The 15979-nt window shown below is 34.5% G+C and overlaps 1 protein-coding gene across 1 annotated transcript; it reads right to left on the minus strand.

Annotated features, from left to right (window-relative positions):
• Window positions 1-705: 705 nt before the first annotated feature.
• Window positions 706-15597, minus strand: PGO_030980 (hypothetical protein; the record flags this gene model as incomplete). The annotated part of the gene is made up of 10 exons (XM_028686082.1): window positions 706-1774; window positions 1968-2144; window positions 2505-2573; window positions 2774-2841; window positions 2959-3015; window positions 3210-3320; window positions 3464-3608; window positions 4013-11422; window positions 11726-12232; window positions 12653-15597. The coding sequence occupies 10 exons, from the start codon at window positions 15595-15597 to the stop codon at window positions 706-708; spliced, it is 12558 nt and encodes a 4185-aa protein (XP_028541883.1).
• Window positions 15598-15979: the final 382 nt, after the last annotated feature.

Consider the following 15979-nt stretch of genomic DNA (forward strand, 5'->3'; position numbering starts at 1 on the left):
TTTGGAAAAAAAAAAAAAAAAAAAAAAAATCCTAAGCTGAATTCTCGAAACAGCGCAAAGACGAAATAGGTCCATTTTTGTGATAAATAACGTGCCAAAGTTAAACAGGAGATGTAAAACACAAAAATTTATTAGAAGAAGAAAAATAGCAAGTTGAACAGTTGTACACTCAAACATGGGGAATGCAATTCGATCCTCTTATGCGTCCTTACTTTATGTTGTTACAGGGGTGAAAAAAAAAAAAAAAAAAAAAAAAAAAAAAAAAACTTGAATATATAAGTCTGGACGCAACGAGTCTCACCCTCCTTTTCTATCTTTTTTTTTTTTTTTTTTTTTTTTTTTTTCTGAATTCATAATTTTTAATTAGCCATTTTCATCATAATTACATGTGCCAATTTTTTACTCATGAGTGGGCAAACAATTAGTGGAGAATTTCCTGCACTAGGCAGGAACAAATGAGCACATACATGCACACATATATGATGCATACATAGAAGCATATATGAGACATACATAAACGAATGTACGATGCATACGTAGACACATGCATGAGGCATACATAGGCACATGCCCTGAAGAGCTAAAAAAAAAAAAGCTACCCGTAAATGACAGAAATTGAAAAGGGAGAAAAGAAGGTTGTATTGACAGTAGCAATGTTTTCAAGGTATCCCATGAATCGACTTAATGTATCACTGACATGAGAACCTAATTATGTGCGACCTTCTCATCAGACATGCAGAACTTATAAATATCCAAAATTTCAGTCGTTATGTTATGCTTAATATTGTCAGGGTATTTCTTGGATAAGTACATAATTTTAATAAAATTGTAATCGTCGTTAATGTTACCAAAGCATTTGATACTCCTTCTGGGTGCACGAATTTCTTTAAAATAATTCTTATTATCATGAATAAAATTATAATTCATCTTTTGATCCCCATGGACGAATTTATATGCACAAATGATAGTCTTGTAAATGTCATTTTTGCTAATATTGGTAAATAAAAGTCGTTTCATATTTTTTAATATTCCTCCATATTCCCTCTTGTTATGTATGTAGATTAGAGTATGTGCATAAAACAAAAAATCATTATCATTGATGTAGAGTAAAGTTTTATTCAGCTCATCATTCAGGTAATCATCTCTTATGGTGGATGTAGCCTTGTCACCTGATGAGAATTCGTCCGATGAATTTCCACAATTTGAAATTTCCATTGTGGTATTCATCCCATAAAGAGCTTTTTCTGCAACACAGTTAGAGTTTTTTTCTATACAGCTAGCTTTTTCTGCAGCATAGCTATTTTTTCCTGGTACACAGCTAGCTTGTTTTTCCACATTTGGTTCCTGCCCTTGTATGGGTGTAAAACTTCCCATGGTATAGTAGTTGCCATTTTGAAGGCGATTATAAACCTCAGCAACATTCTCATACAGACCCCTGAGCTTTGTACAATATTGCAAATACAAGTATACAACGTGAAGAATAAAAATGTTCATGTCATCATTACTCAACTTGATTTTAATGTAATATACAATGTCGTGAAGGAAGTTGAAATTTTTGTTTATAAGTAAACAAAAAACACATGCCAAGCAGTAGGTAAAAATATACTCCCAGTTGTACACGTTAATAACATTATCAGCTAGATTATATATTTTCTTGTAAATTAAAATATCTATGCATAGCGCGATGTCCACTTTTTTACAGTTAATTATGTTAACAGGGTAATCCAGTTGTACGTTCAGCAGGTTCTGCTGCAGGGTTATGAGGTCTACACATCTACATTGTTAAGGGTCGGTGAGGAAACGAGCAATGGTAAAAAATGGGGAAAAAATAGGGGGAAAATAAACCATAGAGAGAGAACTTGCTACAGATGTAACAATATGATCATGACTAACTTTTACTAAAATATCGTGATGATATGTTCATAATCCCACAAAACATATGCACATGCGTTGAGGAAGAAATATACCTGTACACTGTCTCAATAGAAATTACATTCTCTCTCCCCTTTTGTATTTCTCCAAAGAGAATATTGAAATTGCTGAATCGGTATAAATTATTGTTTCTTTTATGACTCTTTTTGTGCTGAGATGTAATGACGGGATCGTGGGGAAGCTGGTGTTCAGAAGTCTGTTCCATGTCGGGGCTGTCATGTCAGGGAAGTGAAATGATGAGAAGTGATGAGAAGTGATGAGAAGTGATGAGAAGTGATGCGAAGTGATACGAAGTGATGCGAAGTGATGCGAAGTGATGCGAAGTGATGCGAAGTAATATGACGTGTTGTTGTACAGAGTGAAGGTAATGAAGCGTGAACAATGAACAGGGGAAACAAAGAGAAATTCACCTCCCCCCCTTTTTTCTCCTTTACTTTTAGAAATGCAAATGTTCTTATTATGACTGATTTGCTATGAATATCTTGGGCACATTTGACATGCAGTTCGAGCTCGAAATGCACACACACACAAAAAAAAAATAGCAACTAAAGGTAGTAATAAAAAAAAAATACCTCTTAAATTTAGTCACAATCAGGGTGAGATTAACTAGGGCGCTATTCAAATGTCCATTTTTAATATCTCTGTAGGGAAGAACATTTTCAGAAGTAACATACACATGTATGTGTTTATATTTGTGTATATATATTGGCACATTCGCGAATCTTGTTAAACAAATGAGCAGCTCATTATGCCATTATAAAATAACACCCTCGAGCGATTGCTATGGGTGGGTAGTGATATGCATATTCGCTGCTTATCCATTTATAGTTATTTCTATTACGTGTTTTGTGCAATGGTATAGTTATACACACATAATATAACTGCGTTCATGTAATCTTCTGAAAAAACCTACAAAATGGGAGTATGTGATAAGGTTATTAACAATATTGTAGGTGTTACTATAATGGAGTGGATGAGCAATGCAAAGATGCAATTGTAGGTCTTCCAGTTTATGTATCTACATACCACGTAATTGTATAGGAAGGTGTACATTTTTCTCTTCAGCAAATGGCATTTTATTTCCTGAACAAAAGGAGAAACAGAGAGATAGTGTGTATGTGTGAAATATATATATACAGAATGGATTGACATTTTGATGAGACTTATTTTAACAGGATTAAGTAACAACCAAAGAAAACACTGAATGTGCATATACACGGAGCATAGGTTTACACATGCAATGTCATAAACTGTGCAATGGAGAAGATGGGACTTACGTGCTGGAAGCGCGGATCCTTTAGCTGAGACACATTCTGGAAGGTCTTGTAAATATAGTTGTACTTGCACGCCCGCTTGATGATGTAGCTGAAGTGTTCACAATCTGCATTCTGCAAAAATGGTTGTGTGTGGTGTGCGCATTTGTATTTTTGCAAATTTGCCTTTCCGCACATTTGTGCATTTGTCTTTCCGCACATTTGCCTGTCTGCACATTTGCACTTTTTCCGGACGTGCATATAAATTTAGGTCGCACCTTACTAAGCAGCCGGAAGCACTCTTTGTTCATATCGTTCTTTGCATACAGGATCAGTAAGTTGGCTTGTGAAAAGTAATTTTTCAAAGCACTTATGTGATTTCTATCTGATTTTGCACTGTTGTAGCTTTGTAACCGTATGCACCTGAACGGGGCAGGTAAAAAGGGGGGCAAGGGGAATAAAATAAGGCAAAATAGGGCAAAATAAAATAAGGCAAAATAGGGCAAAATAAAATAAGGCAAAATAGGGCAAAATAAAATAAGGCAAAATAGGGCAAAATAGGGCAAAATAAAATAAGGCAAAATAGAGCAAAATATAGTAAAATAAAAATAACGATCCTTGTAGCAATAGCTATGGCTGCTTCAACACACACTGAGTCAGTTTTGACACTATTATGATGGAATCCTTTTTTTTTTTCGATATGAAATAAATATGTTATCTATGCATGTTTCTCTCCCATATGAACAATTTTTTTTTTTTTTTTTTTATCATAGGGGTGTTTGGGGGTGGAGGGATTTTCCCTTTTTTCTTAAACATGCATCACTTACTTGGAGCCGTACGGTAGTAACAAGGATGTTAAGAATAGGAAGTTTTTAATTTTGCCTATATTGGTCATATAATTTGTTCGTTCATGATATTTCAAATAATTCATATTTGCACATGCATCATTCAAGTCTTTTTTGAAATATTGAGAATAAGCAATGATGTTATTGCTTGGATAAGAATAGCATAAGGGATATGAACAAAAGTCCATTTCTTGAAAAAAATATTCATAATAGTGAGTTATTTGTTTCGATATAAAATATTCCATCATATTATTTTGCAAAGATTTATTGTACATTAACTTAGCATATCCTTGAAAATTTTCTAACTTGTTTTCGAAAAGATTAATTATTTGAGTTACTCTTTTTTGTCTTATATAATTCGAATATATATATGTTGCTTTTTTATTCCTAATTTGGTCAATACGTAATTTAACATTTTTCCCAACACTGTGTATAATATTTTCATTTGGTAATATTTTCTTATTTTTCTTCTCAAAATTGAACATGTTCACTTTTTTATTATCATTCAAAGTAGGTAAAAAATTCTTCGGATGTTTCGAACATATCTTTACATTGTGTAATTCTTTTTTCCTCATCAGGTAGGGATTTTTTATATTCCCCATGATGTACAAAAATAGCTGTTTTTGTGTGAGACCTTTTACATATTCTACCTCATTACATCTCTGCTCGAAATGTACATTGTTGTAGTAGTTGTAGAAGTAAGCAAATGCTACACTCGTTAGGAGATGTTTTCTCACATGGATTGTCATGGAAGATGAATAAATACTTTGTGGATCCATTTTAAAAGGACAGCAATAGAACAACTTTAGTCCCCTACGTCTGCAAGCAAAAAATTTATCATATCGGATAGATAAAAATGTATATCTGGATCTTACAATTTCATTGCTTCTAACCAAATGTTGCGTAATCATATCACACCCTTGTTTCGAAAGTGAATTTTTTTTTTTTATTAACTGCAGGACATCCTTATTCAGCACCGTATGCAAGACGTAGGTGCGATCCTTCCTGCTCCTATGGCTCCTTTCGTTTCTTTTACGTACATTGCACACTTGCAGAATCACCCTGTAAAGCTCTTCACTGCAATGATCATTCGACGACTTGGAAAGCAAACTGTCCTTTCTGAACCCTTCAAAAACTGCCCATTCGTTTACTCTCACGTTATTATTTGCTTTCCACGCATTTTGTACATCCTTATGAATGTACAAATTAATAAAGTATGAAAGCAAGTTTCGATAGGTTTTGCAAACATTACTACAGAAATGATAGTTGCAGAAAAAAGCAAAAAATAGATTCAATAATGAATACACGCCCATGTTACATTTGGATAGAAGCTCGAAGTAAAATACAATCACGCTAAACCGGATGTCTTGTATCTTTTTTATTATGTTCTCTTGATCTATTATTTTAAATTTGCTTTGTATCGTTTTTCCCTGGACCATAGCTTTGTTCGATTGATTCTCCTTTGTATGTATCATGTTTTCATTTTCTACCTCATTGTAATTGTTCTCTGCACGTATCAAGTTTTCATTTTCAACCTCATTGTAATTGTTCTTTGCACGTATCACTTTTTCATTTTCAACCTCACTGTAATTGTTCTTTGCACGTATCACTTTTTCATTTTCAACCTCATTGTAATTGTTCTTTGCACGTATCACTTTTTCATTTTCAACCTCATTGTAATTGTTCTTTGCACGTATCACTTTTTCATTTTCAACCTCATTGTAATCGTTCTCTGCACGTATCACTTTTTCATTTTCTAGTTTGTCCCACACCAGTTCTGCCCATTTAACTTGGTCTTCCCTCGCTGTTGTACCAACCTCCACGTTCGGAAGCCAAAGGGTAGGAAACTGTTCCTTTTTCTCTATATGCACAATTTTGGAAACATCAATTAATTTTCTATATACATAAGCCACATTGTCATAATTATACAGATAAAAGTTATTGATTTTTTGGAAATTTATAATATTCCTGGCAGAACCATGTCCATCAAATCGAAGAAGCGAGATGATATTTTTCATCATTCTGTATTTACTGAACCTGTGTCTTGTGTTAATGAAACTGTAGAACAACGTGGGTTCATTTAAAACGACAAATGAGTTAATATGGTAAAAGTAGCATGAACAAATTCTATGGATAAGGTAGTTACACATGTTAAAGTTCTTTATTCTTAGCATGTTAATTAAATTTTGTATATTCATCTTAATGACTAACTTCAAATGCACTTGAAAATTTAACGAAACCTTAATGTATATCAGTATAGGAAATAGGGTACACAACAAATTGCTTACGTGTCTTAACTCTTTATAATTAGAGTAAAAAAAAAAACAAATTTTGAAGAATGTGTAAATGAGAATATTTGTGCTGATTCCTAATTCTTCATTGTTTCTTCTAGTATTATCATAATGGTTTTTTCCTTTCGACTCAATGAGTTCACCATTAGATTGGTTCCACATGTTGTTTCCCACTATAGACTCAATTATGTGATAACGTCTAATGCAGCAATTCTGGTAAGGTCTTTTTTTCTTTTGAACCTTATTTGAGTTGAGACTTTTGTCAAAAAATAGACCAAATAAGCTGAATTTTTTTTTAATCTTCACATTTGTCTTTTCCTTATTTGGATTCATGTGCAGATTCACTTGTTTCATTTTTTTTAATTTTTTTATATCTGCAAGGGATGGATTCCTTTGTCGTACATGCTGCTCATGATTGGATCCTTCCTCACAGGAGGTTCTCTTTAAACTGTTACATACTCTATCAAACAAAATCTGTGTAACGTGCAGAAATGTGGAGAATATAAATTGAGAAGAAAAACATTCCTTATTGAACAGTGTGGTAAGCTGAAGAATGGACAAGCATTTTGATAAATCATATGGAACAACACTCTTCTCATATGTCACTCCTTGAAATTGTTTACTCTTAGACAAGTTACATTTCTGAAAATTCCCTCGTGGTGGGATCCACTTGGTGATATCAAGATGGATATGCAAAAAGGCATAACGGAAGAATGTGTATATTTTTGCAGTATACAAATCATTCGTGAGAATAAATTTGATTATTTCCAATTTGTTTTCGATCAAAAGGAGGGAAATTATTTCATTTAATTTGATATGGTGAATATTTTGTATTTTCAAGCAATGAGAAATTAGGGCTAATAGGTAGAGCTTTTTAACATAGGTTTTTTCATAATGGTGCAATATGAAGGAAAAGAATTCATGCACATGTTCGTTGTCCTTATCGTGCAGTATGGTGTTAAGCACATTCCTCGCTTCCTTCTCTCCCTTCAATTGTCTCAAAAATGTGATAATTTTTTTTCTGTTTTTCGTGCTGTTACTTCTCCATAGATGCATAATGTACGCGCTATTACATTTTCGATGAAATTTCAGTATCTTGCCTCGTTTCATAATGTTGGACATCGGACCCAATTTGTAATTTAGAAGGAAGGTCGAGTGTTTGAATAATCGGTTTGATATAACTAAGTGCAAGACATCTTCTTCTCCCATTGTTTCGTTCATAACTGTTTTGAGTATTTTCACCCAATGTGTTTGTTTTGTTTTGCTTGTGATATGGTCTTGATTCACCGCTTCTAACGGGTTCATCGCTTCTAACTTGTTCACTGCTTCCAACTGATTCACCGCTTCCAACTGATTCACCGCTTCCAACTGATTCACCGCTTCCAACTGATTCACCGCTTCTAACTGGTTCACCGCTTCTAACGGGTTCACTGCTTCCAACTGATTCACCGCTTCCAACGGGTTCACTGCTTCCAACTGATTCACCGCTTCTAACTGTTCGCGAACCTTCAGCATCTTCTTAATCACCCGAAAAGCCATCAGATACACGTTCAACTTAGCAACATTTTCGCGCAGACTTCTTGTCAATTTGTAAAAATTGTGAGAGTGCAACTCGTCGCAGGTAAGATGGGTGCTCAAGGTAAATGTGGAATTTTCCTTTTGAAACTTTTGAATCCTATAATGACATGTGTACAGGATTGAGTCAGCCTCCTGTAAGGTCAATTTGAATAAAATTCGATCATCATTCATTACTGAATTTATAGTTACATCAAGCATTTCTATCAGCGAAGTTTTTTCGTTAAGGAGATAGGTCAGCAGTTCATCCTTACTGAGTGTGTGATATAATGGAATGAATATCTGATTCATGAATTCAAATGTTGAATGTGATACCTTAGAAGTGGTATTGAAAATTCTGCTATATGTTTTTTCTCCTTTGTCCAAAAGCGGGAAATAAAGCACATTTAGCTTATTTCTAATAAAGTGTAATTTTTTCTCATTTTTAGACTCTCTTAACAAATCATACATATGTAGACAATCCATATTATGCTGATTATCAAAAATTGTTGCATATAGGAGACATTTTGTAGGATTATTCAAATTTAACAAATTGTTATACTTAAGATAGTGTATTCCTCCACCAATGGGTTGATTACTTCCACCTTCTATGACAGTTTTTTCGTTTTTGTTTTTTTCCTTATGACAGATCGAGAATATTTTTCTTATAGTGTTATACCTCTCTACTGTAAGTCTATTCAAGAATTTATAATTTGTTGAAAAGGCATATCCATACATAGTGTTGAAAATGAATGGAAAGTAGTAATCACATTTCTCTAGACATATAAATAGATTCATCAATTCGTCTTTACTTTCACTGTCAATTGAGTTGTCCAAGATGCTATGTTCTTGGGTTCCATCCGTCTGTTCGTTTGGGTTTCCATTTGAGTACTTTACTTTGGTTGAACACGATGATTTTTTACTTGGTGCACTTCTATCGGTTTTTTTATTTACCCTTGCTTGTTTACTTGACTCCTTTTCCACTGCTTCCCCTTGCTTATCTATGACATACTGTATGTACTCCAAGAGAATTGTTTTCAAGTTGCATGTTTTTTTTTTCTTTTCTCCAATCCAGTTTTTGCCTCTTCGTCTGGACGGAGAAAAAAATTTCTGCATCATGCGTTTCAATGGTTTCACATTATCTGAGAGGAAAAAAAGAAAATCACCTGTGAGATATTTTTCATTCGTTTTTTCGATTAAGTAGTTATTTCTAAAGAGAGATTTTTGTTTGACGCCATCGTCTGTTTTTTTTTTAGACAAGGGAAAATAAGAAGAAGTGAAATTCCATAAGGGTAAACCTTTCTCCATATCAGATTCTAAAAAGTGCATCTGGTTTTTGAGGGAACATTGAGTTTTTACATTTTCAACAATTATTCTATGACAATGAATGAAGCAAAGTGAACACATTTTCCTAGCAATGTCAAAGGATCCACAAACAAAGAGAATAAAATTGATGATTGTATTTATATCAATAGTTAGTATATAAAATAAATTATAGTTTATATTTTTTTTTTCATATTCAATCTGAGATGTGTAATAATGTTTTTTGTGATTATAAATAAATTCATAAAAGTTCTGTTTCTCTTGTGTTCCAGTTAGAGAGCTATATATATACTTAATTAATATATTTGAATAGAGAAAAAAAAAAAATAAATAATTGATGCTAACTCCTTCATCATTTTCTAACAATAGGTGGCAATATTTTTCTAAACATTTATTCATGTCATCATAATTTATATGTACATATTTTTTTTTTCTTCTTTTTAAATTGTTAAAGCATAAGAACATGTCTTTCAGGAAATGCTTCCTCTTATACAAGTCAATGAAATATTTCTCGATTAATTTGGATTGTACCTTCAGAGAGTTGCATTTGAGCAGAAGGTACTTGCTGAGAAGGATTGGTTTCGTGCTCTTTGGCTTGGTTCCCTTTGATGGTGTTGTGGCCTTTTCTTCTTTCACCATTCCTATTATTGCTTCCCCTCCCAATTCTACAGAGGGATATTCGTATTTCTGATAGCATATCTGACGTATGTTTCTTTGTCTTTCCTCGCCATGTCTACTTTTTATATTTATCAAAACGTACAATCGATTCACAAAGCAGAGGAGGAAATGGTAGAACCGGTGGGGATACCTTGAGGAGCGAAACTTATCTTGGAGTTCTCTATTCTGGCTAGCTATTTTACGTGTTTTACTGGATTTAATTATTTTACGTATTCTACTTCTTACAAATTGGAGTAGAGCTGCCCCACGTTCTATTGTATTAGAACATGATACACAAATGTCTAGAAAATTGTATAGGATGAAAAAGTCGACGTTTTCACTATTTTCGAAAATATACCTGTTTAATTCGTTACATTTGTACTTGTCATAATAAAAAACCATCATTTGAAAAAAAGAAGTGAATAATTTTTTACTACATACGGTTTGTCTTCCATGATGCAACAATAAGTTGAGATCGCTCATGTAGAGATTTTTAAATAGTGTATTCAATTCGATGTAGAATAGCAAATTGCGTATTGAATTTTTTGAGATTTGTTTTTTATATCTATAATATATGAACATGTTCAGGCGATTACATATTCTGTCTATTATATTTTTATATATATATTCCTGAGGGTCATTAAACATGAGTTCTAACAAATGCTTGTCAAATTCATCGTTCCCCTTTTGTGCACTCCCGAGTGGTAACAACTTCTGTCTTGAGGAGATGTATCTCAATTCAGGGATGCACTTCTCACTCCACTTCTCACTCCACTTCTTTTCAATCATAATTACAAAACTAAAAATAAAACTATCCTTTCCTCTTCTCCGACTCGATAGCCTTTTCCTCAGCATAGTATGAGATGACGTGGAAATTGTTTTTAATTTTCTAATTAATTGATTTTTCATGAATACCTCTATAGTAGTTATCGGTGTAGAAGATGTGCGTCCGCTTCTACGGTTGAATCTTTTTCTGTTAGATTGACCGTTTTCACATTCATAAATTTTCCCTTGAATGTTTCTCGATTCATGTAATATGTATGTTTTTTTTCTAACCCTAGATTGATCCCGCTGTACCAAGTTCCCTTTATTTTCCATAGGAAAATAATTCCTACTTTTCACCTTGTCATTTTCCTTTTCGACATTTCTTCTGGATATAATTTTTTCAATCGGGTGTAGTTCTTCTCGTTTGGCACCTTTTCCCCTTGCGAGGAATTTGTTGATTGGAATTTCATTTGATTTTATCACTTTTCTTTGATTTGTTCCTTTCGAATTTGTACTTCCATACTTTTGAAAAAAAACAAATAGCCGAATATAGACATCGTATACAATTTGATACAACAAATTTTTCAAATTTAAAATGAATAATGACTTTTCTCCTTTTATTGCTTTCAGTTTGTGAAACAAAAATTGTATTATGTAAATGAATTCGTTTACTTTTACATCTCCTTCTTTTTTCTTTATGCATTGAAATATCAAGACAACTATGTAGAGAAGAGCTTTTATTTTGCATTCCTTGTAGTTTATCAGATTGTAATGGCTTGCAATTTCCTCCACCTGACTCCGCCTGCGTGGGTGAGAAATGGCAGTGCAAGTTGTAGTGCCAATTGTAGTGCCAATTGTAGTGCCAATTGTAGTGCCAATTGTAGTGCCAATTGCAGTGCCAATTGTAGTGCCAATTGCAGTGCCAATTGTAGTGCCAATTGCAGTGCCAATTGCAGTGGTGGTGACATGCTAGTTGAGGGACGAGTGGAAATGGTTATGATTGTCCCCACCCCACAAATAGAAGGGAAATACACAAAATATGGAGATGTATCGAGTGAAACGTGCCACATGTGGAATGGAGAAGATCTTAGCTGGAGTGTCTCACCCATGGAGGCAACGGAAGGTATTCCTAATTATCACATAGAAAAGAAGAAAATTCATATTCATTTTGATTTCCCTACGATAGAGGAAATTTTTAATATCTAGATTTGACATTTTCCTTAGAAAGACATAATTAACATTTTGCATCAAATTGAGATGACTCAGTAAAAGTGGGCTTGATGTATTTTTCAATTTGTGAAACATGTCATTCTTTGTTAATTTTGTTTGGTGTGCTAATTTGGACATACTTGCATTTTGTTTATACAACTGGTAATGCAAAGTAGCTATCTTCACTCTTGTTTTCATATCTTTGATGTAATTGTAAAGGTAAATATTATCTTTACATGATTTAAGTTCAGACAAGCACTTCGCTTTCACATTCACGTCTTTTGCATTCTGTAAACAGAAAAGGATGCATAAATTTTTGAGTCCACGGAAATTTTTCAAAAGACTGTCTAGGTATAGGAAGTTCTGATTTTTTATTTCTTTCTCGCATATGTTGAACAGGTAGCTGCAAAGTGGGGAAAAAGGGGAGGGGGTGAGGTGAGGTGAGAGAGGAGAAGTGAGAGAGGAGAAGTGAGGAAGAAGACGTGAGGGAGAAGACGTGAGAGAGGAGAAGTGAGGAAGAAGACGTGAGGGAGAAGACGTGAGAGAGGAGAAGTGAGGAAGAAGACGTGAGGGAGAAGACGTGAGAGAGGAGAAGTGAGGAAGAAGACGTGAGGGAGAAGACGTGAGAGAGGAGAAGTGAGGAAGAAGACGTGAGAGAGAAGACGTGAGAGAGAAGACGTGAGAGAGAAGACGTGAGAGAGAAGACGTGAGGGAATTTTTCTTTCACGTGTACGAAGAGGTAAAGAAAATGTGAAAAAAAAAAAAAAAAAAATTTAAGCCAAAATTGGCTGAGCTAAGCAAAATTGTGACAAATTGCATTTACTTCAAAAAGTGGATCCTCTTTATCCTGGAACTGTTTATGTAAAACAAAAGATCCTCTTTTTTTTTGCAGTGGATGTCTGCATACACCACGTATTTTCTTACCCAACGGTTATATAAATCGTCTATGTAATTATACAAATAAAGAAATATGTTGACAATTTTGTTTTCATTTGTTTCATTTGAACAGTGAAAAGTGTTGGTAGACATGAATATTTCATAAACGATACATTTATTGTGATAGATATTGACACTCTTTTCATCCTTCCTCTTCTCCTTTCTCCTGCTTGCATAGAAGTAAAAAATGCTTCGTATGTGTGCATAATTAATGCATAAATATAGGACGACGCCACTAGCTAGGACCTTACAAAACTGAACTTCCCCCTCCTCCTCCTGCTGTTGCTGTTGCTGCTGCTCCCATTGCTGCCCAATTTTTCGGTTGTCCGCAGTCTTGCCATTCTTCTCAGTACCCTCTTCATACGTAGGACAAATTCCAAATTGCTGAATTGCATTTTCATCTCCATTATAGTAAAATACAAGAAAGACAAGGAGATTATACATTTTATGGAGTGCACTATGGGAGAGATAACATTTCTTAGGTGTAAAGTTCATCGATTTGTTTTTCTTCTGCTTCGGTTGCGTCATGTAAAAACATTTTCCTCTATTGGGGTCATCCGAACGATGAGACGAGTAAAAAAAAGTGTCTCTCCTGTGTGTGTCAACTCCGTTCATCTTCGAGATGACACTTGTAATTCCAGCATTGCTACTCTCAACACCGACGCGCGCAGTGCCATTCTCATCACCACGCGCAGTGCCACTTCCACCCCCGTGCACGCTTCCCTCACAGATGGCATTCTCAGAGGAGAGGGAAAAGAAAAAAATGTTATTCATAAACACATTGTTAAACTTGAGAAGGTATAAAAAGTTGCAATAATTCACCAAGTCTTTTTTTTTTAATTTTTCGACAAGTACATCCATATAAATATGCATGGCGATATAGTATATTTGAATAAATATAACGTAACAGTTTTTTATAAAATTTGTTTTTTTTTCTTTTTGAAAATGTGTTAGATATGGTAAGTTCTCCATTCCGTCACGCATTTGAATGTTATCACAAATCTCTTGCTTAATGAGGGTTTTGTTGACTAATTCATTTTTTGCACTCCACATGGAAATACTCTTCATCTTGTGCACTACTATTACAGGTGTATCCACCGATTCAGGTGTGACATTAGATGTGGATTCAATTTTCCTGTCGTATCGTCTATTTGTAAGCATCAGATTACATGTGTTGCTCAGGAAATATAGGTTGATCAAAAAGTCATAAAAACTTTTATTAAGACACAAACTTTTCAATAATTGCACAGATAATGAAGGAAGAAAAAACATCAAACAGAAAAACTCTCGATATAGTAAGGGCATAACGTTTTTTTGATATAAAAAAAAAAGAGTCTCTTCTTCAAATGTGTTAATATAATTATATATTGGCTTCTGATTAATAATGTATAATGGGTGTATGTATATTACATGCAAAGAATTGGTTTCTTTAACTTTTTTTTTTTTTTTTTTTTTTTTTCCCTTTTTCTCCTTTTCATTGCTAGACCATATGTCGGTTCTGTTAGTCCCTCCATTGGAATTTATTTGGATAATGTCTGACTTTTCTCCATACACCATTTTACAGCTGTGCAGAACTAATTCGTCAATATTTTGTAGCAACTTTTTTTTTTTTTTTTTTTTTCTTTTTGGACAATCAGTGTATTTAACTAGGCCATTTTTTCCCGCATCTGTGCGCGTAGCCTTTTTTTTTTTGCTTGGTTCATTGAATGGAACAATTTGATTAAACAAGTAGAAGAGGTTATCGCTTATGTGATTGTGCCAATCTTGGTGGTCGTTTCTATTTTGTTGAGAAACGAGAACCTTCCGTGGCCTCTGCCCCTCCCATGTCTGTCGCTTCCACCCCCATCGTTTCATCCGCCTTTTCGCTTTTCCCTTCCTTTTCAGGAACTCCTCGGATTTCAAGCGCAGGTGGTAAATCCTCCTCAAATACTGTATTGCCTCAGTTGAAAAGAAAGAAAAACGTGCATCTTCAAATGCACACATGTAGTACTCCTTATACACCACTATGGTCGCTAGGAGAACATCGAATGCTATTTTGTTATGCAACTCTTGGGATATGTATTTCTTTTTCAAAAATGATCGAAATGGGGAGGAAGCACGTGAAGGCGGAGGCTGATCCCTTCCCGCTGCCCATTCTTGTGCAGATTTTTCACTGGCCTTGACGTTGGAGTTGGGGTTGGAGTTGTCGTTGGTGTTGGAGTTGTCGTTGGTGTTGGAGTTGTCGTTGGTGTTGGAGTTGTCGTTGGTGTTGGAGTTGTCGTTGGTGTTGGAGTTGTCGTTGGTGTTGGAGTTGTCGTTGGTGTTGGAGTTGTCGTTGGTGTTGGAGTTGTCGTTGGTGTTGGACTGAGTCTGTCTTCTTACCACTTCTTCAGGTAGGGTTCCTTCCAATTTTCCACTGCACGTTTGAGAGCGAGTTCCAATCCGTGTTTGTAGTTCATGCAGCACCCCTGGATGTTCGGCACGCAAGAATGCTTCATGAGTTAGGAAATTCCAAAATATGAGATCGACGAACCTATTGTAATCATTTATTACCTTGAGTAAAAAGTGTGCACTAGATAACTCATTTGAAAAAATTTGAAGTGGTGAAGAACCATAGGGTAAAAACCTTCTCATGAATTTTAGTGTTTTTCTTAAATAATACAACTTTTCTTCTACCAACAAGTCTATTACTTTTTTTTCCCTTTTTTTGAAATCCTCTTCCTTTAGCAAATTGGAAACCACTAAATTGTGCAGTAACGATCGCGCTATTTCATACTGTGACAAGTTTACATAATTTGCTATGATAGTGAATATCACTTTTCGATTTGATCGATTCAGGAACGAGTAATTCATTTTTGTATTCCCCCTTCGCTTCTTTTCACATTTGGTACGTGTGTTCACGTTTGTCTCTTGGTAGGGGTAAAACTTACTATCTTACCATCTCGCGCTGCGAAGTGGGTACTGGTAAGAAGCGGTCTACCTAGCAGTAGATCTCTTCGATTTCACTTCCACTATGTAGGGAACCTTACACACCGAATTTAATAAGGGATGTGTTTTCTCCTCAAAAGTTAAAAAAAAAAAAAATAGCCCTTTTCCACTACGTGAAAGATAAAGCTATGTTTTTCTTTTTTTGTTTTTTCAACAATAAGCGGAATGGCATATTTTACACACCTTTAATTATTTTTGTTTTAGTTTAAGTTTTAGTTTAAGTATAAGTTTTAGTTTAAGTATAAGT

Source organism: Plasmodium gonderi (genome assembly GCF_002157705.1).
Source record: "Plasmodium gonderi DNA, contig: Chr03, whole genome shotgun sequence".
Lineage (NCBI taxonomy): Eukaryota > Apicomplexa > Aconoidasida > Haemosporida > Plasmodiidae > Plasmodium > Plasmodium gonderi.